Below are 22,661 nucleotides of genomic sequence, written 5' to 3' on the forward strand. Positions count from 1 at the left end.
CTGTACCTTAAAAGTGATAATTTACTGAGAAGTTGAGAAATAAGGAAGGGATCACTTCAAATTTTATATATACGTTTGAAATTTATGTCTACAAGGCAAAATTTTGATGACAGAAAACTTCTAGAAAATAAATAAATACAAGGTGAGACAGAATCCATCAGGCAGAAACAAGATGCCATGTGTGGGGCAAAGCTAAGAAGGAAATACATGCATCAAGCAGAGAGTTTATTAGATCAGTCAAATATGTGTGACCTGCAGGGCCTCTTCTGAATTTCCCTATCTCTAAGAATGCTCTATAAACAAAAATATCTTCATTCTATAAGGTTTTTCTCTCTTAGAGACCAATTTTGGAAGTGATCCAGTCTCGGAAGGCAGTCACTTTTGTATAAACACCAGGCTTGTTGGGTTGCCCACATTCATCGCCCCAGCTCACTATTCCAGCAAGGTACCAGATATCTCTAGCATCTGAACTAACCAGTGGTCCTCCGGAGTCACCCTAAAGGAGAAGAGAAATTAGTAATTAATAATTCAGTCTGTAAACCTAAATAAGAGACCAGGAAAAAGACTAATCAATACAAAGTAAAAATCAAAATCAACAAGCAACTATAAACCAGAGACTCACTGGGGGTGGGGGGGAGGGAGAGGTGAGGAAAGAAAGAAAGGACTAGAGTCAAAATAAGGGGGAGGGGGGGTGTTGCAATTGTATGGGGAATATAACCAAAATGAAAATGCATACATTGTGCAAAAAAAAAAAAATCAGTCTGTTTACAGAGATATCTATTAATTTTACAACTTATGTTTAATGAAAGGAGTAGTTTCAAAAACTCTTCAGTGTATTTAAACACAGAAGTGATTCTGTCTAAATGTTGTTTATTCACATAAAAAAGGAACTCCAATGCTTGTAGAATTGGATTAGCCTCAGGGTTCAGTACACTGATTAAAAGGTTGCATCTCTTCAGAGAACAAAATAACTCCTTGTACAGGCTGCCTCTTTATCAGTGTGACAAAGCTCCCAAAATAAGGGTGAGGAGTCTTACTGATAAGGAACACTGACATTAGAGTCAGATATCTGGGGTTTAAATCTCAAATCTGGCCTTTAATTTACTTATTTGTAATGCACCTAATAATACCTCCCTCTGACAATTATTTAAAAGAGTACATAAGACAGTGAATATAAAGTGCTTAACATATGACTCACACAAAGCAGAACATAGTGCATAGAGTGTGTGTGTGTATGTGTATATATGTGTGTGTGTGTGTTTATATCTTGTGAACTCCAGAGTGTTGTTTCTTTTTACAGGTCTTAAAAACAAAGTATTAGCTGACCATTCCCCAAAATCTGGATCTCTAATTATAGTTTAGTTGAGAGTTCATTGAGTGTTAAGTGCTAATGAAGCTATTCATTAATTAATATATTAGCTCATTAACTCCTGTCATTCTGGTTACAAAACCTGAAGCTGTTTCCTTTTTAAATTTCAGCAATAAGGATACTGACACGTAGAAATTAAGTAGTCTAACATCACATGCTATTCAGCAGCAGAGTGTGAATTTGAATAAAATGGTCTAACTCAGATCATGCCTCTCCCCACTTATGTATTATCCAAACTTTTCTCTGATTTTCCTTTGTCCATGTAAAATCATTAATAAATACTAACTGGATTTGAAACAAAGTATCATTTTTAAATCCAAAGTATCATTTTTTAATCCATTTTAATCCATGATCTAACTCAGATCATGCCTCCCCCCACTTATGTATTATCCAAACTTTCCTCTGATTTTCCTTTTGTCCATGTAAAATCATTAATAAACTAACTGGATTTGAAACAAAGTATCATTTTTAAATCCAAAGTATCATTTTTTAATCCAGTAAGCATTTACCCTCATATGCAGTAGGAGATATAAAAGGAGAACAAACACAGGGGCCTTGCCCTCAAAGCATTTGCTTATAGAAATAAGAGTTGTCATCTGAAGCTATTTGAAAAGAAATCATTTTAATAATGAAATCCAAGCTTATGAGAAGATAGAGCATAATAGGATGAAGAAATAGTAGATGCCAGAGACAACAAAGTTTAAATCTATTTAAGAGATGAAGCAAATGAGTCTGAAAATAATTAAAGAAAAAATAGCTTGTAATTACAATATTACAAGCTTGAAAAAAAAAAATGTCTGAAACATCAAATAGAAAAAATACAGTCTCTTCTGCCAATACTAGGTAATTCTCATGGGGTGTTATATTAGTAAGATGGAAGTTGTGATGGTTTATAAGTATTTTGTCTGAAGTAGAGGAGCCAGAATAATAGGAGTAGAATTATAATCTTCAGAAGAATAGATTATACTATCAACTCAGCCAATGGATAGACAGAAGCCTTTGGGGCTCTGTTTTAACAAAGTGTGGAAAGACACCCAGGACATCCCCTGTCCCCAAGGATGTCCAGCCTTGCTTAGGTCTTAAGTCTTGGCAGGTTGTGCTTCCTCCTCTACTCCATGTGCACTGTCACAGTCCCAGCAAACCAGTATTCCACTTTGTTGTCTCTGTGCATTTTTAACTTCCCCTAAGTCAGCCACCAGTCACTAGGGGCACACTGTCTGCCCAAGTTATTTTTCAAAGCACCATTATTATATTTTTAATTAGTGCTACTTCTCTGATTACAAAGTTATATAGTCTTTGAGGGCCTCCCTGTGGCGCAAGGGGTTAAGATGCAACCTATGAGACTGTCTGCAGCCACTGCAGCACAAGTTCAATCCCCAGCCGGGGAGCTACCCACATGGTGCAGCAGACCTCTTCTGACTTGCCCACTGCTCAGCAGTGCATTTCAGTAGATGTACCTGTTCTGCTCCCCCCTCTGTCTCTGGGGAGACCTCTCACCCCCCCACACACACTTCTGGCCTGTACCCCAGTTCTTGTGTGCATAAATAAATCTTTGAAGAAAAAAAAAAGCTATATAGTCTTTGAAGGAACTGTTGGTCTATCTCTAATCCTGTTTTTCCTATAAATCTTATTCTTTTTAGTGAGTGGTTTAGTGATAAAACAGAAAGTTTATTAAGACTGTCTATATCATAACAGAAACTTTTAAAAACAGAAGAAGACAAACCAGGAAGCAATTGTAGTGATCAAGATATGACATACTGAAGGAATAAACTAGTGTTAACAGGAACAATGGAGACCAAATAAATAAACCTGGAAGACATGGTCAAGATGGAATATATTCTAAAACTTAACTGTGAAGGCAATATGAAGGTAAAAGACTATGAAACCCAGTAACATAAACAAGAAATTTGAAAATGGAATATCAGTTAACATTTCAAGACACCCATTAAAATTGAGATGACACATACACAAATTTTAGTCTTATATTAGCAAATAAAACTTAAAGTGGAAATGCTTTGAAAGTGAAAAGTGAGACTAAATTTGGATAAAAGGTTAATTTTGAGACATCGATTGGAGAGTCAGTAAAGCTGATAGTTAAGTTCAAAAATAATGCCATTTCTTTGAGTGAGTAGATAGAAATTGAGAAAAAATACATCTGACGTCTGTGTCTCGATGAGTAGGAAGGCTGAGAGAGAGAACGGGGAACCAAAACAAGGAACCAGAAATGACTGCTTGGAGACAGAGAGGAGAAAATCAACATATTTTAGGACCAAAGGACCCAGCAAAAGATCACATTTTAAGAAAGAGTTGGGAAAGAATAAAAAAAAATGCAAGTAATGATTTTTTTAAAAGATTTATTTATTTATACAAGTACTGGGTACAGTCAGAAGCACTGGAGGGTGAGAGAATTCACCAGAACCAGAGCAGGGAGCAGAACAGGCAGACTGACGAAATACACTGCTGAGGGGAGCAGCGGGTGGCAGGAAAGGTTTGCATGCCATGTGGGACCCTCACCCGGTGGCAGCTTTGCAACCCAGCGCTCACGCGCTGCGCCACCGGGGAGGCCCCAAGTAATGATTTTTGCACATAAGCTTATTGTTGATTTTTGAAATACTAAAATACACGGAGTCAGTTGAGTGGCAAGAAGTTGTAGATATTACATAGAAAAGAGGAAAATAAATGGGTGCTGGGTCACTCCAGAGAGAGGAAAATAGAATAATTGTGGAGCTTCCTTGCTGCTCATCTTAATTTCCTAAATTTGTAAGGGATATTTATGTCTAGGTAAATAGGGGAAGTATTTATAACAGATAGTCACTTCTAGGTAAACTAAGTGACAAAATTTCAGATGAGATTACATGACATTTGGGGTTTACTACAAAATATATCTGCAATGTTTTTGGTGGGGAAAGGAAAAGGCTAAAGGGATTATATTAAGATACATAGGGATGATATTATTCAGCAATCAAAAAAGATAAATTCATGCCATTTGCAGCAACGTGGATAGAACTAGAAGGAATTATGCTCAGTGAAATAAGCCAGGAGGAAAAAGAAAAATATCGGATGGCATCAGTGTAAAAAAATAATAACAGTACAAAACACAGCAAAGCAAAAACGGACAATTATAAACTAAAGACATCCTGCAGGGAAGGAGGAGGGAGAGGGATCAGAGAGAGGGAGGGAGGAGCACAGGGGACTGAGATGATGGCGCACGGGTGCATTGGGGAAGGAAACTCTATGGGCACTACACCTGAGGGGGTGAGGGGAAGCAAATATTGTTTAAAAATGAACAATGATGTAAAAAATTAAAAAAATAAAACATAGTAGCTAAAAAAAGATACATAGGGATGATATAAGATTGGTCATGAGTTGATAATTGTTGAAGCTGGATGCTGAGTACACTGGGGTTCATTATATTGTTATCTCTGCTTTTGGATAGAGTTGAAATTTTCAGTAATAAAAATCTGAAAATGAAACACCTAAGAGACATATGACTTTTCCTCTGAAAAGATACTTTCAAATGCTTAGTAAGTTGGAGGCAAATAGGATGTGGAAGATTAAAACAAGATTAGAAGATAAGATTAAGACAAGATCTATAACATCTAAACAGTAGTTTTATGACTGTCAAGAAGACAAATAAAATAGTTTATTCTTGTTATTCAGGTATTTATGTTCTATGAAGTTGCTGCAAACCTAAATTACTGAATGCTGAATAATTGTTCTTGGAGGAAATATAGGATTAGATTTCCATGAGCCTCTGGTTAGATTTTTGTCAACTGATCAATACATGACCATGACTTAAACCATGTAATTTAGTGTTATTGATTCACAACATTGAAGTCACTACCAACAGCACTAACTCAAGTCTTAAAGCTTGTCAGATACACACATTTTCTCCAGAAGGCACATCATAGCCATCTTGCACTTCCTTACAGCATATTTGGGAACTACTTTAAACAGCAAAATCAACAAAACAATAGGCACAATCATGTGGAATTAAATAAATCACAAAAAGCCCCCAAATGTATGGCATGAAAACTGCAGCAAGAAAGCAGAGAATCACATTAGATGACTCAAATTTTTGAGTCATTGTGAGCATGCACATTAGATGACTCAAATTTTTTGCCACTCTGTGTATGTTTGTGAATGATCATGAAAGTGTCTTGAGTATTGCCTTTAGTTTACAAACAAATTTTAGCAAATTAATGAATTCACAAACATGTAACTTGGAAATAAGAAGGAATGAATATATTTTCAAGTGAATATTTTATTAAATTGATTTTATTTTGGAAGGTTTGTTTACAGAATCACCTTGAATTTTTCAGTACAATTTTGTATCTGCATTGTTCCATATCGTCCTCAACTAACTACCAAGGCCTCAGAGCAGAAACAGAAACAAGGAAGTAAATCCAGTCCTGGGCATTTGTGAGAAACATGGAGAAAGGTCAATGGGTGAAAAAGTTTAATGTAGCAAACTGAACAATATAAATTTGTCCAGCAGGTCTACATTAAAAGTGGTTAGAAGCACAATAGCCAATGTCAGATTCCTAGTTTTTGCATTGTACTATAGTTATATTAGATGTAACCTTGGGGATACGAGGTCCCTGTGTAGTATGTATGCAAATTCCTATAAATACATAATTATTTCAAAATAAAAGACAAAGCTATTTAACATACTAATACATCAAACCACTTACCTGGCATGCATCTCTTTTTCCTTTCAAGAAGCCAGCACATAACATTCTAGGAGTTATGACATCATTGTAAACTTGAGGTTCGTTACAGGTTTTAGTATCTATGAAATCCACCTGTACTTGCCGAAGATGATTTTGACTATAACCTAAAGGAGGGAATAGTCATATATTTGAAGACATACATATATTCTATAAGCCTTAAGAAAGTCTCCTATAACAATTGAATAAGATGGTGGTAGAAAATAAGGTTATGTATTTTTTTCAGAGTAAATATTTCCTAACTGCTTTAAATAGCTAGATGTCTAGGAAAGAAACTCAAAACTGTTTAAGTAATTTTGATTTCATTGTTAATTTTGGTAGGGGGAAATAGTGGCTTTATGATTCTCTGACCTTCACAATGAGATATACTGATGATTCCTGATAGCTTCTGGGGTTAAAAACTCAGATACACAGTATTTAATCTTGCAAACACTTTAGTAAGCACCATTATTGTAGTAGTAGTGATGTACTTGATAGTAACCTAATGCAGGAAGGAATTCAGTTATCTTCTAAATGACTTAGTTCATATATGACCAACCCACCAACATATTTTTGTATAATGACATTCTTTAAATGTCTTAGAATACCAAATTAGATTACTCTATTTGAGTTTCTTTTCAGATTCTCACCATCATTTTGCAGTGCTCCAAATCCTGTCACGAACATCTCATCACCTGGTTGAAACTGGTGGGATGCTTCAGGGAGACAAACTCTGTGTACCGCATTTGTGTAGGGAACAGGGCTAGAAAGCTCTACAAGTGCAATATCATAGTCATGTGATGGATATTTGTATTTTTCATGGACAATTATCCTCCGGAGGTTGCGTTTCATTTTTGGAGGTTTTATTGTTACTCCAAAGGAAGCAGTCCATCTGGCTGCATTCTTATAACTGAGGAGAAAGTATTAAGAATAAATTCCACTTTACTATCTTACCACAATAAAGTTTTAAAAAAACAATTTAGTCTGCAGGTATTATATAAGTTTTGTTTTTCAATGCATAGTTTTTATGAATGGAAACAAAATCACTCCAACCTGAGAACTCAGACTCAGGTCAGGTCAGGTGGAAATCCCACGGCATCTATCTTAGGATATACATGCTATTTTGCATGCTGAGTACCCACTCCAGAGCCTAAAGCTTTTTGACATTTCTGGGCATAAGTGACTCCAACAGGCAAATGGAAAGCATATCCTGAACAAGATGAGAGAACTAAATGTATTTTACATGCACCACGTTGCCTAGGCATGAACATTTTTCTCTTAAAACTGGAAATGTTCTACAATAGTTTAACAAAGCTGTATTAGTATCCTATATACTATAGACATTTTACACTTGGTTGAAAGGTCTCCATTCTCTGAAATAAAGCTACTCAACCTATTCAGTTGTATCATTTGTTACTATCAAATTTCTTTATATTTAAATTTTCTTACCAAGTACAATTTCCCCAATGGGATTAAATCTCTCTTTCTCTCTCTCTCTCTCTCTCTCTCTCTCTCTCTCTCTCTCTCTCTCTCTCTCTCTCTCTCTCTCAATCTCTCTCTCTCTCTCTCTCTCTCTCTCTCTCTCTCTCTCTCTCTCTCTCTCTCTCTCTCTCTCTCTCTCTCTCTCTTCAAGTACTGGGTACAGTCAGAAGCGCGGGAGGGTGGAGAGAATTCACCAGAGCCAGAGCGGGGTGCAGAGCAGGCAGAAGGACCGAAGTACACTGCTGAGGGGAGCAGCGGGCGGCAGGAGATGTCTGCGCGCCATGTGGGACCCTCCTCCGGTGGCCGGGGAGCAGCCGGGGATCGAACCAGCACTGCAGAGGCTGCGGACAGCTTCGCAACCCAGCGCTCAACCACTGCGCCACCAGGGAGGCCCTATAGCTCCTTTCTTTAATATAAAGTACCAAGTCCAAATATGATTAACTTTCTTTAAAATTCCTGCTTCCTTTACAAATTATTGTGTATTTATAAATGGAAATTTTCTCTACATGTATTTTGACACAATTTCCATTTCCAAATTAGGAAAACTTTGCTAAAATTTAAAACATTCTTTTTGTGATATATGCATTATCTTTATACTGAATTCATCTCAAATTTCATGAGCTATTTCCTTCCTGCCAAACCCCAATGCCCTTTGCTTAGCCCAATCTTTGTGAGATTCAGGACTTACGTTCTAAAGCAGTGAGCGGCACTCACGAGCCATGTACAATTAATTAATGTTGCTCCACAGCGATGGGCCCCATCCCATTGCAAGCTAGCTTGCCATGGCCATTCACCCTCTTCCACTTCTGTCCCACCAATAATCCTCAGACTCTCTCTTGAGGTTTTATTCCTTCGAGTCCCACAGCCTGCCAAAGAGAGATTATGTATTGTTAGCAGATGTTTTATGTGTCAAATTGCATTTCTAAGTCCCAAATATTTTGTGCTTTTTGCTCCAATAGTATCATTTTCTCTTGTTCTTAACTTATCCTGTAGTGTTTCACTTATTTAACTCCTATTTAACTTATCACATTTAGATCAGTCATTATCTCCTCTAGGATGCCTTCCCCTGCTTCCCAATGTAAAAATAATTATATATCTGTAAATGGTGTATGCAAACATATTCATGTATATGAATATATATATTCTTAAACATTGTTTATAATGGGGGTTCTCAATCTCAACACTGCTTATATTTAGGACTAGCTAATTATTTGTTTGGGCGGGGGAAGCGGGGGAGCCTCAGGACTGTCCTGTGCCTCATAGGATATTTAGAAGGATCCCTGACCTATGCAAACTAGATACCAACAGCATCCCCCACAGTCAAAATAACCAAAAATATTACAGTGCGGCATGTTCCCTCAGGAGTCAAAATTGCCCTTGCTTGAGAACTATTGCTTTAGAATTAAGTCTCATGCCTCTTCTCCCATTGGACAAAGAAAATATCTCATTCATTTTACACTCATTAGGCACTGTGTTAGTGCCTAACACAGCACTAGCACATAGTAGGTTCCAAAGAAATATTGGTGGTAATAATATGTGCTCTTTAGGTATTGGGTTTATCCTTTGGTTTTCTGTTTAGTTAAATTCATGAATTAACCAATATTCTGAAATGCTAACTGTTACAGTTTCTTCCATTTTTCAAGATAACTGTATTATGTACTAACTCTGTAACTATAGAATTTATGTCTAAATCATGCTGGATAACTCTGCTATAGGAAAGGAAAATACTAGCCCTAAAGTAGTATTTTTAAAATACATATGTATGCATATATATAAAATCTGCACCTTCAGTAATTTGTCAATATATATAACCACCGCATATTGCCTGCAATTTTCATAATATTAGAAAAATAACATTAAAATTATATTTATGGTAGAGTAACAAGAAGTTTCTGCCTCCAGCTGAAAAAATACCAACATACAGACTACTTTCATCTAATCTTTAGGGAAATTTTATAAGAATATATAATAGATATCTACAATCAAAACGTTGAGATGTAAAAATTTTTGCCTCTTCTTTAACAATTGCACAACTCACTTTTACTACAAATGTGTAATGGCACCCATACATTTACTCCAAAATTCTTCCAAGTTTGTTATTTATTCCATAATAATAAAATGAGCCTCTGAGATAAGATAAAGAAACTTGAGCTGTGCACTTTATTCTGACCCAATAATACCACATAAAGTAAGCCTAAATAATCTAGTGTTAACTTTCTGTAATCAGATAATACAATTTTAATAAATATATTAAAACTTACAATTGTTCAGAAATGTGTCTGTTTCTGTCCTGTTGATTTCTGAAATACACACAAATGGTTAATAGAACAGGATCAGCACATCAGAATTGAGCAATGCCTCTGAGGACTTGAACTACTAAAGGCCACATAATTCTATAAGATAATATCTCTAGGTTGCAAAAAAAGCAACACTGTTAATTTATTATAGACATAGTATATTCATAACCTTGGGGAAAAGGAAGTTCTCAAAAATGTTTCTTAAAAACTAGTGCAGATAAGAGTCAGCAAGGGAGGCCTCCCTGATGGTGCAAGGGGTTGAGGCACAACCTATGGGGCTGTCTGCAGCCACTGTAGCACAAGTTCAATCCCCAGCCTGCCAGGGAGCTGCCCACATGGCGCAGCAGACCTCTCCTGCCTCGCCCGCTGCTCCCCTCAGCAGTGTATTTCAGTAGATCCATCTGTTCTGTTCCCCACTCTGTCTCTGGTGAATCCTCTCATCCCCTGCACCTCTGGCTTATACTCAATTCTTGTATGCATGAATGGATGAATCTTTTAAAAAAAAAAAAATGGAGTCAGCAAAGGAACATTTTTATAATATAAATATAGTATAGTATAAATTTTTATATATTTAATCTCTCTTCCCAGTAATTCTGGTCTGTAGGCCCAGGAATCTTAATTTTGTGCTAGGAAATAAGAAGCAGGTAGCCCACAACCTCATTAGGGGAAGTGCTATTCTAAACCATAGGATTGGAGTCCCTCCATACAATGATATTTTTATTGACTATTATTTCAGATTATGAAATTTATGGGCATAGCTTCACTTGTATCGCATGTCCAGAGATTAGTCCTCACTCCCATTTAAAACGTTTTCATTGTCGGGCCTCTCTGGTGGCACAGCGGGTTGAGCACCGCACTGTGAAGCTGTCCGCAGCCTCTGCAGCGCGGGTTCAAATCCCCGCTGCTAGGGAGATTCCCACATGGCATGGCAGACCTCTCCTGTCTAGCCCGCTGCTCCCCTAAGCAGTGTCTTTGGTCCATCTGCCTGTTCTGCTTCCCGCTCTGTCTCTGGTGAATTCTCTCACCCGCCCATGCCTCTGACCTGTACCCCAGTTCTTGTATAAATAAATAAATCTTATGTAAAAAATAAATAGATAAATAATAAAAACAATGTCATCCCTTTCTAGGTTCTTTCTGCTAAAATATTAGCAAGACAATTTGAAGGTAAACCCATTCAACTCTATCCACTGACTTCTCATCAATCAAGCCCTAGCCCTAAGCAAACACTGAGACAACCAACATACATAAAACTCTAAGCACTCAAATTTCCTAACTCAGCAATTTGACCAAAATATTCTCTTTAAACTTGGCAGTATGGAAGTAATACATGCAAAAATTTTAATATTAGTTTTTCTTTCAGTGTTTAATAGTGTTGATTTACTAGAATTCTGTATTCCTAGAAAGGTTATCTTTTTCCTCACCTGGCTTTTCATAGAAAATGGCAAAAAGAAGGAAGAAGTGACCACTTTTCAGTAAATATTAAAAAGCACCTCCTTGGGCTTTCCCTGGTGGCGCAGCGGTTGAGCACTGCAGCCTCTGCAGCGCAGGTTCGAACCCCGGCCACCAGGGAGGGTCCCACAAAAACAAACAAACAAACAAACACCTCCTTAATCTCCGTTTATTTCAAGCAAGTCCTAAAGAGAGTTTTGGCTTGCATGTTGATACCACTAACAGGAGGGACTTCAGGAATGTGTGATTTATGCAGCTACGCTGAGCAGGAGGCTATGTTTTCTGTTTGAACCAGAACTTGCTTCGAAAGCAGAAAGAAGTCATAATATTCTAATAGACAGGTGCAAACAAGGGACACCATTAATTTCTTGCTCGCATTGCTTCTTTGTATCAGCCAACAACTTGTGCTTATCATAATTACATAGAAGAACTTTTCTGTCCTTTCCTCACTTAAGCTAAAGGTAAAAAATGTTGGTAAAATGTCTACTTATCAAGAACAAAAATAAATAAGGTCGAATTAGCTTGAATAGTGTTTCCATTGATCTAGTAAGAACCAAAAAGTATGCATGTATGAACTATCAAGTACAGTTGTGTAATTTTCATGATCCACATAAATGTTAAATGCTCTTTGCATTATAATTGACATTTCCCAATATCAAGGTGACCAGTAAAACTCATGCTAGTAATCTAAATTTTTTTTTCACTTAGAAAATCATTAATTAGCAAATAATAATACCATGACAGGTCAAGAGAGACAATGAAAGAAAGTTCTTTTATTCTACTACTTTTAACAGAACTCAGAACTTTTTAACTGCCTTTTGAAAGACTCCAACTGCATTTGACTCCACAAATTATATAGCTGACCCTGAATATTGGAGCCTGCCTTTCTAAGTAAGAAAAAGGTCTTACCAAGGGCCTGGATATCCAGTATTATATCCATTAGCCACATGTGCTTAGGGAGCTACTGAAATGTAGTTCTAACTTGAAATGTGCCATAAATATGAAATATACACTGTATTTCAAAGCCTTAGTAGAAAAAAATATGAATAATTTTCACATTGACGACTTGTTGAAATAATAAATCTTTAGATATCAAATTATTTCAATGAATTTCACTTTTACTTTAATTTTTTAATGTGACTACTAGAAATTTTGAATTCATAGATGTGGTGCACATTATAGGTCCACAGACTAAGATTCCTGTGTAGCATATGACTTTAGCTCTTTTTTTCTTTTTTTTTAAAGATTTATTTATTTATTTTACACAAGAACCAGGGTACAGGCCAGATGTGTGGGAAGGTGAGAGGAATCACCAGAAACAGTGTTGGGGGAACAGAACAGGAGGAGTGACGAAATACACTGCTGAGGGGAGCAGCGGGCATGACTGGAGAAGTCTGCTGCTCCATGTGGGACCCTCTACGGTCGCCGGTCGACCAGGATCGAATTGGTGCTGCAGAGGCTGCGGACAGCCTCACAGCTCAGCGATCAACTGCCTGCACCACCAGGGGAGGCCCATGACATTAACTCTTATTTCCACTGAGGATTTCCCTTGTTTCCTAATGTCTAGTAATGAAGACCTATCATCATTTATTTTGCCCTTGTCCCCTTAAAACAACAAAACAAAAAATACCAGTTATTTCAAATTAGTCATAAAATATACCAAAACCAAGAATAAATATATTATAAATTTTTCATTGGTAAATGGTCTAAGAGAAGCTATAACAAGGTATATTAATGACATTTGCATAGAAGGCAAAAGTATCTAACCTCTAAATTCTCAGAATATAAAATGAAAATAATAAGAAAAGAAGAGGAACATATACAAAGCCACTTTCTCCATTTTATGGTTGGATTCTCTAACTAAAGTGTAAGGCCCAATATAGCAAAGGAACCCAGTCCTGGGAGTTATTTGTATTTGTATCAGAGGCATAATATTTGGGCAGTATTAAAAATTAAAATACTTCATTAAGACAAATTTAATGCCAAAAAAAAAGTTCTGTCGGCAATACCCCAAATTAAAGGACATTCAAAAAAACGTTTTTAAATGTGCTCAAGACCAAATTTAACATGTAGCTACTCTGTGTAAGAGAAATACAAGACATAAGAGAAAAAAAATTACTTTTAATTTCAACTGATTCAGGATCTAATTCAGGGGGTCCTACAGCATCTTGTAGTTTTTCATGCAGAATACGTTGAATACGTGTGTTCAGGGTTTCAGGATCCTCAGTAGAACGAAATCTAAAAATCAGCAGCATATGAGCTAGCACTCCATGGTACTCTTGACTGTGGGCCAATAAAGAAAAATTTGGTTTTAAAACATATTTCAGAATAAGATTTATGATACTATTACAATCTTTTTTATCATTTGAAATACACACAATCTAGAATTTAATTTTAAAAGATCCAGTTTGTTTTGATCTATATTATAATTATTTATCACACATAGACCTCCCAACTGAGCCTCCCTAATAGTAAGCTAGCGTGCTCAAGGTCTTCCTTCTCACCATAAGGTCTAGTTAAATACATATTTTATCAATGTAAAAAGACATTTTGGGGCCTCCGCTGGTGGTGCAGCGGTTGAACGCTGGGCTGCAAAGCTGCCTGCAGCCTCTGCATCACAGGTTCCATCTCTGGCCACCAGCGAGGGTCCCACATGGTTCCACAGACCTCTCCTGCCATGCCCGCTGCTCCCCTCAGCATTGTATTTCATCATTCTACCTGTTCTGTTCCCTGCTCTGGCTCTGGTGAATTCTCTCACCCTCGCGCATTTCTGACTGTACCTGTAACAGGGTGGTCCCCAGGAAAGGGGGAGGTTCCCTGCCCCACCCAAGGGAGGGTGGAGCTGAGCAGGAAGAGGAGAAGATGGAGAAGAGACTGAGGAAGGAAGCAAGATGGAGCCAGGAGACCTGGAGGAGGCACATGGAGCCTAGAGACACGTGAAGAAACTGCGCTTGTCTTTTGGTTGTGGACGGGGTGACACAGATGTGGGTGAGACCCGTGGGGAGGTGACAATGGCAGCTTTTATCTTGGTGTTGATTTTGCTCTTTTTCTTCCAGGCTTGTCTGGTTGTTTCTGGCCCTTTTCTGTGGGTCCCCACTGGAAGATGCTTTAGACTTGTGGCAGGCTTTGGGGCCTTGCTCTGGGCCAATCCCATATGGATGGACTTTTACCCACGAGGGGACGGGTAACTTTGGGTGCTTCATTTAGAAACTAGACTCTTTGCCTTACCTGTATTGTTTCCTAGTTTTATTAAAGTTCCTTCCCATTAAAGTCTCATATATTTTGTGTTGATGCGGCGAATGGCAGAACCCATTTAGAATAGGCAGGTTTGCGGGGTTTGGGCTGCCCCTCTCCCTGCCCTATAACATACCCAGTGCTTATATAAATAAATAAATCTTAAAAAAAAATACAAAAAGACATTTTGTTGTCAGCCATTCAAAATGATCAAATATGGTGAATATCACCTCTGCTTTTGATCTTCAGGTTTAATTCCCAATGTCTTAAATCCAATGATTTTTCTTAAGCAAACTTTATGCTCTCCTAAACAATTTCTAAATCTAAGAATATTAGAAAGCTTGACCAAATTATACTGACTTCATATATATGTCTTTTTAATATATAGCATTAATATCCTTTGTGTTATTTGAATTTGTCGCTACCTTGGAATCATCACTGAATTCTTTCTCATTCTCTTTCAGCTACTCTATCCCCTCTTTTTCATATACACTTAGTTCCCTAAGAATCTGACTCCTCACTATACCACATACCCTACTTACATAAACTGAAATAGAAATGTAAATTAGAATCTTATTTTATAGAGCAATTTTGTTTATTATAAATTTGATAAGCCATCCTCTCTGATGCAGCATTTCTACTTTCAAAAATTTAATCCTCAAAGACACTCTTATCTATTCAAGGAGATATGTGTGTGTGTATGTTCATCATCACCATGTTTTAAAATCAGAAAACTATGTGACAATCTAAGTATCCATCAAAAAGTCATTGGCTAAATCAACTCTGACTCAGACCTATAGTAAAATATTACACAGTTGGTTAAAGAATGAAATATATGATTTATATACAGTCATTAGAAAGCTGTGCAAAAAATAAATTGCTAAGAAGATGTGTGACACCAGAAGGGAGAAATCCTACACTGTCATAAATTAACAAGGATGTAAAATAATGGTACTTATTAATTTTTTTAATTTTAAATTTTTAAAAAAGGAGGTGTGTTATTTGGGGAGTAGAATTGGAGAGGGAGATTTCACCTTCTATTTTATATTATACTGAGGTATTTAAATCATATATTTTTTATACTGCTTTTGAAGTCTGAAGAAGCACAGGATTTAAAAGGATTAGATCTCATCCCTTTTCACTGCACTAGCATGCCTGTTCATCAACTATTTTTTTCTTCTCTTTTCTTTGTTTTTTTAAGTATTCCTACAGTGACAGGCAAATGGAAGTAAAAACAAAACCAAAACTCTTTCAAATATCCATCTCATACCTTCTTATCACAGCAAACCTACTTGAAGGGATAAATTGTATTCTGCCTCATATTTACTTCACTGTAGTCTGCTTCCTCCCTTTCTATTCCACTGAGTCATTTCTCTACTTAAGCACTAATGACTGACTTCCTGTTGTCATAGCCAGTGGCTTCTTTTCAGTCTTTACTTGTTCTCTGAGGATTACTTGTCAATGCTAACAACTCTGTCCTGGAAACTTTGTGTCTTTAACATAGTGGTGCCTCTCTCAAGATTTTTCTTTTCTCCTGCTTGTTGCCACTCTATTTCCTAGATCCTATTTTTATTCTATCTCCTAAATATTGTTCTTCAAGTTTTTTCATCTTTCTTTTTTTTTTTTTGGTAATACCCTTTTTCTGAGAAAAAAAAAAAAAAAATCAGTGTAACCAGACTTTCTAATACCTTCAGTTGATGATGAGAAATTTATATCTTCAACTCTGTTTTCTTTTTCTTCCCCCAATTCAGACTCATGTTTCAGTCTCCTGTGGTCTCTTAGTATCTCAATTCCATAGCCTATCTTTGTAACAAATTTGCACTTTTTTCTCTTGCAGTAACAGAATAAATAATAATGAGTAGCAAGATTACTAGGATAAAGAAACAAATTGGAAAGTGATTTGAAAGACAGAATTTGTTGAACTTAATTATCACCAGGGAAGGGAAGAGCACATAACGACTTTCAGGTTTTCATTAGTGTGACTGGATCTTCCTTTGAATTAGAAAATTTTCTGTAGACCTTCCACATGAAGATGTTTCATGGGGTGGCGTATAGTTCTAGAAATCAAGAAGTAATTTAGACTAGAAATAGAAATTTTGGGGGCTCCCTGGTGGCAAAGGGCTTTAAGACACAACCTATTGTTAGGGGGAAAAGGATGTCCCAAAGCAAATTCCATATAGGCTTTGTGGACTCCACCCCACCCCAGGTCAAAGCCAAAGACACTGGGAACTCCAAATCCCATCACCACCAAAGGGAAGGTGGCTGGGACCTGAGGGTGGGGTTAAGCAGCCAGGTGGATACAAAAGGCAGACACGTGGGCTTTGGGGGCTCTCCATTTTTGGGCTCTCGGCCAGCTCGCAGCGTCCGGCCAGCTCTGAGAGTGACTTTGGGTTTCCAGGTCGTCGGATCGGGTAGGACGCATTAAAGACTTTATTTCCCTATTTTCTCCCTGAGTTGTACATTTTCCTTATTTCTTTTTCTCTTGTAAATAAACCTTTTATTAACCCTTTTGTGTGTGTCTGTAGTAGAGTATTCATAAGTCCCTTTAAAGCGCGGGTGAGGACCCACAGCCAGGAACCCGTTTAATATTGGGGTTGCTCTATAACACTATGAAGCTATCCGCAGCTACTGCAGCACGAGTGCAATACGGGCCAGGGAGCTGCCCACATGGTGCAGCAGACCTCTCCTGACTCACCTGCTGCTCCCCTCAGCAGTGTATTTCAGTCAATCTGCCTGTTCTGTTTCCCACTCTGACTCTGGTGAATCCTCTTATCACTACCACCCCACTCTCTCACACCTCTGGCCTGTACCGCAGTTCTTATATACATAAATAAATAAGTAAATCTTAAAAAAATCCCCATAAACTTGTTTAAATATATGTATTCTATTTTCTTAGACCTTCTATTTCTTAACAGACTTCTATTTATTAATGGTTGATTATTAGGTCTGGACACTATTAAATGTTTGGAGCAGAAAGGGGCTGGATGGATGAATGTAAAGAAAACTGACAAGAAAGAGGACAAGGGAGTGACACAAACATCATCTACTACTTTCACAGGGCACTATCTGCTGTTAAACCAATGGATGTGGCTTAGATTCATATCTGTTTTCATTTGTGCTATTTCCCTAAAACAATTCTCTAACATAACAATAGCAAATCTGTCTCTCACAATCTTCTTGCAAATGCTTTCTTTTGGGTTTAGAGAATGAGTAAGGCACATTGTAATGCACTTCTTACATAGAACAGGTACCAAATGAATGCTTGCTAAATAAATGACATTTACATATTTGTTACTAACCATGAGAAAAACTTCAAATTTAAATTATATTCAGAAGTCAGCAGTTTTTGGTCTACATACCTGAACTTGATAATGTGAGACTTGACAAATTCTCTTCTCAGTGGAGATCTGTCAAATGCATTTTTCACCTGTTGCAAAAATATTCAAAATGTTAGCAGGAACAACTTTGTAAAATTCTGCCAGTTAATTAAAAGCTTAAAAATATTTAAAAAATAAAAAACCAAAACAAAACAAAAAACATTGACCAACTTTTCACCATGTACTGAAATTGAGGAATCTTTTTGGTGTTCTATTCAGTGATTTGAACTGAACTTTGACTTAGGATTTCTGAAGCTGGGGACCCATAGTGACATCTATAGTACTACACACAGAAAGAAACAAAATAGAATAAACATGCTGTTTTTTGAAAAGTGAGAGGAAACATTCACATCTGATGAACATGCTTTTATTATAGGTAGACAAAGGAAATGAAATTATTCTGCCAATACTTGTGTAATAGAAATGACTCCCTAGTCACAGGTTCCCAAACCTGGTAAGAAAGTTGCCAAGTTATCCTGGCATAATCCTCACCCAGTTCTTCACACTACCAGGAAAAGCTGAAGTTATGCTCTAAGTAATTCAATAATGATTAGAAACCATCACCCACACCCTTGTTATTTGGGCTTATACTGCTAATTTTTCTACTTCTTAAAAAATTTGACTCATCTCTCAGTATGAATATAGAGGCCTTTATGACAGAAATCATTTTCCATGGATTTCCCATAGTCTTATGTAACAAAAACTGGTCCAAGGCTAAACATTTTTAAATACTAAGTGCTTTTCAAATATGTACCTAAATAATTTTAATCTTGTAGTGTTTTGGTCAAAGTCACTTCTTTAGGAAGTTTAAGAAACAACAGCCATATTTTGAGTCACTCTCACATTCCCAGAATTTCTGAACCAGCTGATCAAGAGTGTAACACTAGGTAAGGAGAGAGTGGGAGTGACATAAATAAATGACTAAAGGTCACTTGTCAGCCCTGCAAGGCATATGCACTCAAGTCATGTACCATCAGTTTGTTTTACTTCTGTTGGGTTGTTCCTCTTCCCATTTTGTGAAAGTATGTAGATATGTTGAATGGATGTTTAGAAGCCAGACTATGTAAAATTACAATTGAAAAGTGACCACGGGGCCTCTCTTGCTTGATAGAGTCTCTAGCTGAGACTCTATCAAGCTACCGTAAGCCACAGTGGCATGAGTTCAATCCTTGCGCAAGTAGCTAACCCACATGGCGCAGCAGATCTCTCTTGTCTTGCCCACCTGCTGCCATCAGCAGTGTATTTCAGCAAATCTGCGCTTTTTGCTCCACACTCTCTTTGGCGAATCCTCTCTCACACCCCCGCCACCCCCCTCCCCACTCACCTCTGGCCTACACCCTAGTTCTTGTATGCGTAAATAAAAATCTTTAAAAAAATAAATAAAAGTAAAAAGTGACTGCAAATGCCCTAGAAATAGAGAAAAAGTACTTACCATTGATTCAATTTTCTGGCTCATTTCTGTGAAACTTTTCGAAGCTTCTTTTCCAAACTCATCATACAACTGGTCACTTGTGAATGACAATGTGCTATAGTAATTGTATGTCTTCCTTTGATCTACAAGGAAAAAGGCAAACCATCATAATTTTTTACCAAGTGTGCATAAAGGATCATCATTTCCCCAATTTGGTGATTGCTAGAAAGACTGAAACAGGAAATGTTATCTCTACTCTAGTCCATCATCTTCATCATCCTGCCCTGGTCTTCATGGTTCTCTAGTATAAAAAACAGTATTCACCATGATGAGATTTAGAGTATAAAAACATAAGAAATAATTGATATTCAGGGGCATTATACAGGTATCATACTGAACCTGTGACTAATTACTCATGTGACCCAGTCCTGAATAAGCCTCAAGAGGCAATAATTCATGCCATCTGGGCACACAAACATGCATGGATTCAGAAGTTTCTCAAGGGTAAATTTATTTTATGATTCTGAAGTAGATCGTTTCCTATTCAGTAAACTACACATCAATTCTGGTCATGAGAACTCTGGTGTGAGAAAATTTATTTTGGCTAACTAAATTTTATTTATTTATAGTGTCCCTTACAGGACACTTAGTTTTGTGTAGGTCTCTTGTCCTTCCATTTATTTTCTCCCACCAGCTACAGGGATTGCCTTGTCTGCTTCCTAGCCACTGTCTCTACTTTCTGCACCCAATTGAAACAACCCATATTTTTGATCTTTGAATAAACAAACATATCTTTTCATCTGTCCTCCCACACATAAAACACAGAGAGTCCTCAGGAGATCTAGTCAATAAACAATGAAGCTGACTACCTTTTCTGTATGAACACTCTGCTGAGCATTAGGAATACAATGGTGATTAAGATGGTGTATGTGTGTTATAGGAAAATAGAGTGCCTATCACCCAATCTCAATCTCTCCTCTTTTCCTGTCTTGCTTCTCATTTTTTCTCTCTTCACTTAACCCCAGAGGAAAAGAAGTTAGCATTGGGCACCTGTGTCCCAGGCATATTCACACATTTCATTTAATTTACAATAACCTTCTCACTCCCTTCCAGCCCCCATCGGGATGCAGTATTTCCCACCTTTAATAAGTCAGGACCACAGTCTCAGAAAAGTAAATAAATTGCCAAACTCCAACTTGGCATAACCAAAAAAGATAGATAGGCTTTCAAGCCAAGGTCTAACTCCCCAAATACAAGTTTTCTTTATGTACAGCTTCTTGGGGTGGGGAAAAAAAAACTCCATTCACTGAAACTCTAGGAGAAATCTCTTATTTTATAAAAGTTGTGCAAAAGAAATAATGGTACATTTCAAAATAACATCCCGGTCTTCCAGAGGATTTAGTGGGAACAGAGAGAGTGAAGCCATGGATCAGACACTGACCAGGCCTGGATTGCAGGCTACAGATGCTAAAAGGTCAGGATCTCCTGTGCATTACCCACCTAAATAAGGGACAAAGGAAGTTTTTCACTTGTTTACGTCCTTCTCATGACTGACCTTGCCCTGAATGGCCAGGGCAACGTAAAGTACACAGATCACTGGTAATATACATAATTTCAAGTAAGATTCTTAATTTATTGAAATATTGAACTATATATAGTTCACATTAGGACTAAAGTTGGGTCCAACATTCTATATTTCTAACAAGTTCCTAGATTCTGGTAACATTGCTGGTACCTAGGCACACATTGAATAATAGGTCCTAGAAAAGAGAATAGATTTGTGATTCCTGCAGTGATGTTGATCATAACAGATTCACCTTCTGTCATTCAAATCATATAGCTCCAAAGACATATAGCTCCAAAGGTCACTGGACTCAAACTGCAGGCACAGTACTATGCTGTCATGGACTTTATGCCAAAATGATGTTACTCAAACCTGATCACCTCCATCTGGAACAGATTTGTTTGGTCTGGTTTGCTTATCTAGGTGTGCCAGTTTCTAAATGCTTATGTGCTATAGCCACTTGTTCTTAGTTTACGTCCCAAGCAGAGGGCAGGTCACAATATGACGGTAACACACACATCACAACAATTGCTGTTTGTTCAGGTGTGCTGTGTGGGCAGTGTAACTTTGTGTTCCCTGTTACTCAGCTGATCATCCAAACAATAGCATTCAGGAATAGGTTACTGGAAATTCTTGCCAGGTTTGCATTGTATGTGTATGAGTAAGGTTTGTAAGTCTTATACCACTTGGTTTGAAAAAAAGATAAAGGAGAAGTAGTAAAAAACATTTTCTCTCACTGAGGTAAATAGACCTCTAGAATCTCTCATGAAGTATGCCCCAAGAAAATATCGTAGCTATGACTCATTCATTTTTTTTTTCATTCCGTAGTCACTAGCCATCAATTAAGTAGCTGATATGAGACAAGATTCTCCTAAGTTCTGGAAATTTAAAAGTGAATAAAACATAGTCTTAGGCATCCATGGAGAATAATAATGACACAACATAATTGTACTTGACCCATTTATAACAGAACTGCCAAATTGTAATGTTGTTTCAGCTTTTCTTTTTTGTTGTTGAAAACATGCTCTGGAGAAATTACCAAAATACAGATACTTCAAATTTAAAAACCTGCAAGTGGGTAAATTTTACCAAAAGCATTTGTACTTTAAATATTTCTTTAAACTTCCCACAAATGATCCACCTTGTTTTGGAAACTAATATTGAACTTGTGTCAGCTAGTGGAAGAAAATAACCACCTTACAGACCACCATTTCTGTTTACAGAAAATAGTGTCTGCAAATTCCAATTAAATTATAATCAGGTGATTAGCTTCTTTGGTTACGGGGTCTTAAACATCAAAGCATTATCTAACCACCAAGGGAGATATTAAACCCATAAGTCATAGTGGAGTTGATTAACCTGAGGTAAGGCAGAAGAAAACTTCAGAAGGGTTGTTATACTCTGGAAGAACAGGTCTAAGGTTCCTGGGGATCTTTCTAATAACAGACTTATGGTCCTTCTAAGGAACAATACACCTGATTTTCACATCCCATCCCTTTAATCATTTGCAATATATCCAAAGATAAGATTTAAAATAACAAAACCAGACACTCATTCAACATTATATCACTCTGAGCATTTTTCCAACTTACTAATACAGAATACAGCCTACTTCTCTATGAGTTGTCAGGATTTCAATGAGCTGGAATTATTTTAAATCAAGGAGATTGCCGTATGACCCCAAACAACTCAATATGTTGGGGTCCTCTGACCTTCCTCTACCTAAGACTTGCTTATCACTGGCGGCTCTTCCTGCCTGCTTGTGTCTG

At 37.2% G+C, this 22,661-nt stretch overlaps 1 protein-coding gene across 1 annotated transcript in view; it reads right to left on the minus strand.

Annotated features, from left to right (window-relative positions):
* Nucleotides 1–318: 318 nt before the first annotated feature.
* LOC119260309 (transmembrane protease serine 11E-like) overlaps nt 319–22,661 on the minus strand; it is a 90,174-nt gene continuing 67,831 nt past the window's right edge. The window contains exons 4-11 of the mRNA XM_037529296.1: nt 19,350–19,471; nt 17,900–17,967; nt 13,426–13,589; nt 9,822–9,860; nt 8,249–8,426; nt 6,729–6,988; nt 6,064–6,206; nt 319–496 (exon numbers count right to left, since the gene is read on the minus strand). Coding sequence (XP_037385193.1) covers nt 335–496; nt 6,064–6,206; nt 6,729–6,988; nt 8,249–8,426; nt 9,822–9,860; nt 13,426–13,589; nt 17,900–17,967; nt 19,350–19,471 — 1,136 coding nt within the window. The 3' untranslated portion in view covers nt 319–334. The remainder of the gene's footprint in view (nt 497–6,063; nt 6,207–6,728; nt 6,989–8,248; nt 8,427–9,821; nt 9,861–13,425; nt 13,590–17,899; nt 17,968–19,349; nt 19,472–22,661) is intronic.

This window comes from Talpa occidentalis, unplaced genomic scaffold, assembly GCF_014898055.3.
Source record: "Talpa occidentalis isolate TD23 unplaced genomic scaffold, MPIMG_talOcc4v2.1 talOcc4.6, whole genome shotgun sequence".
NCBI lineage: Eukaryota > Metazoa > Chordata > Mammalia > Eulipotyphla > Talpidae > Talpa > Talpa occidentalis.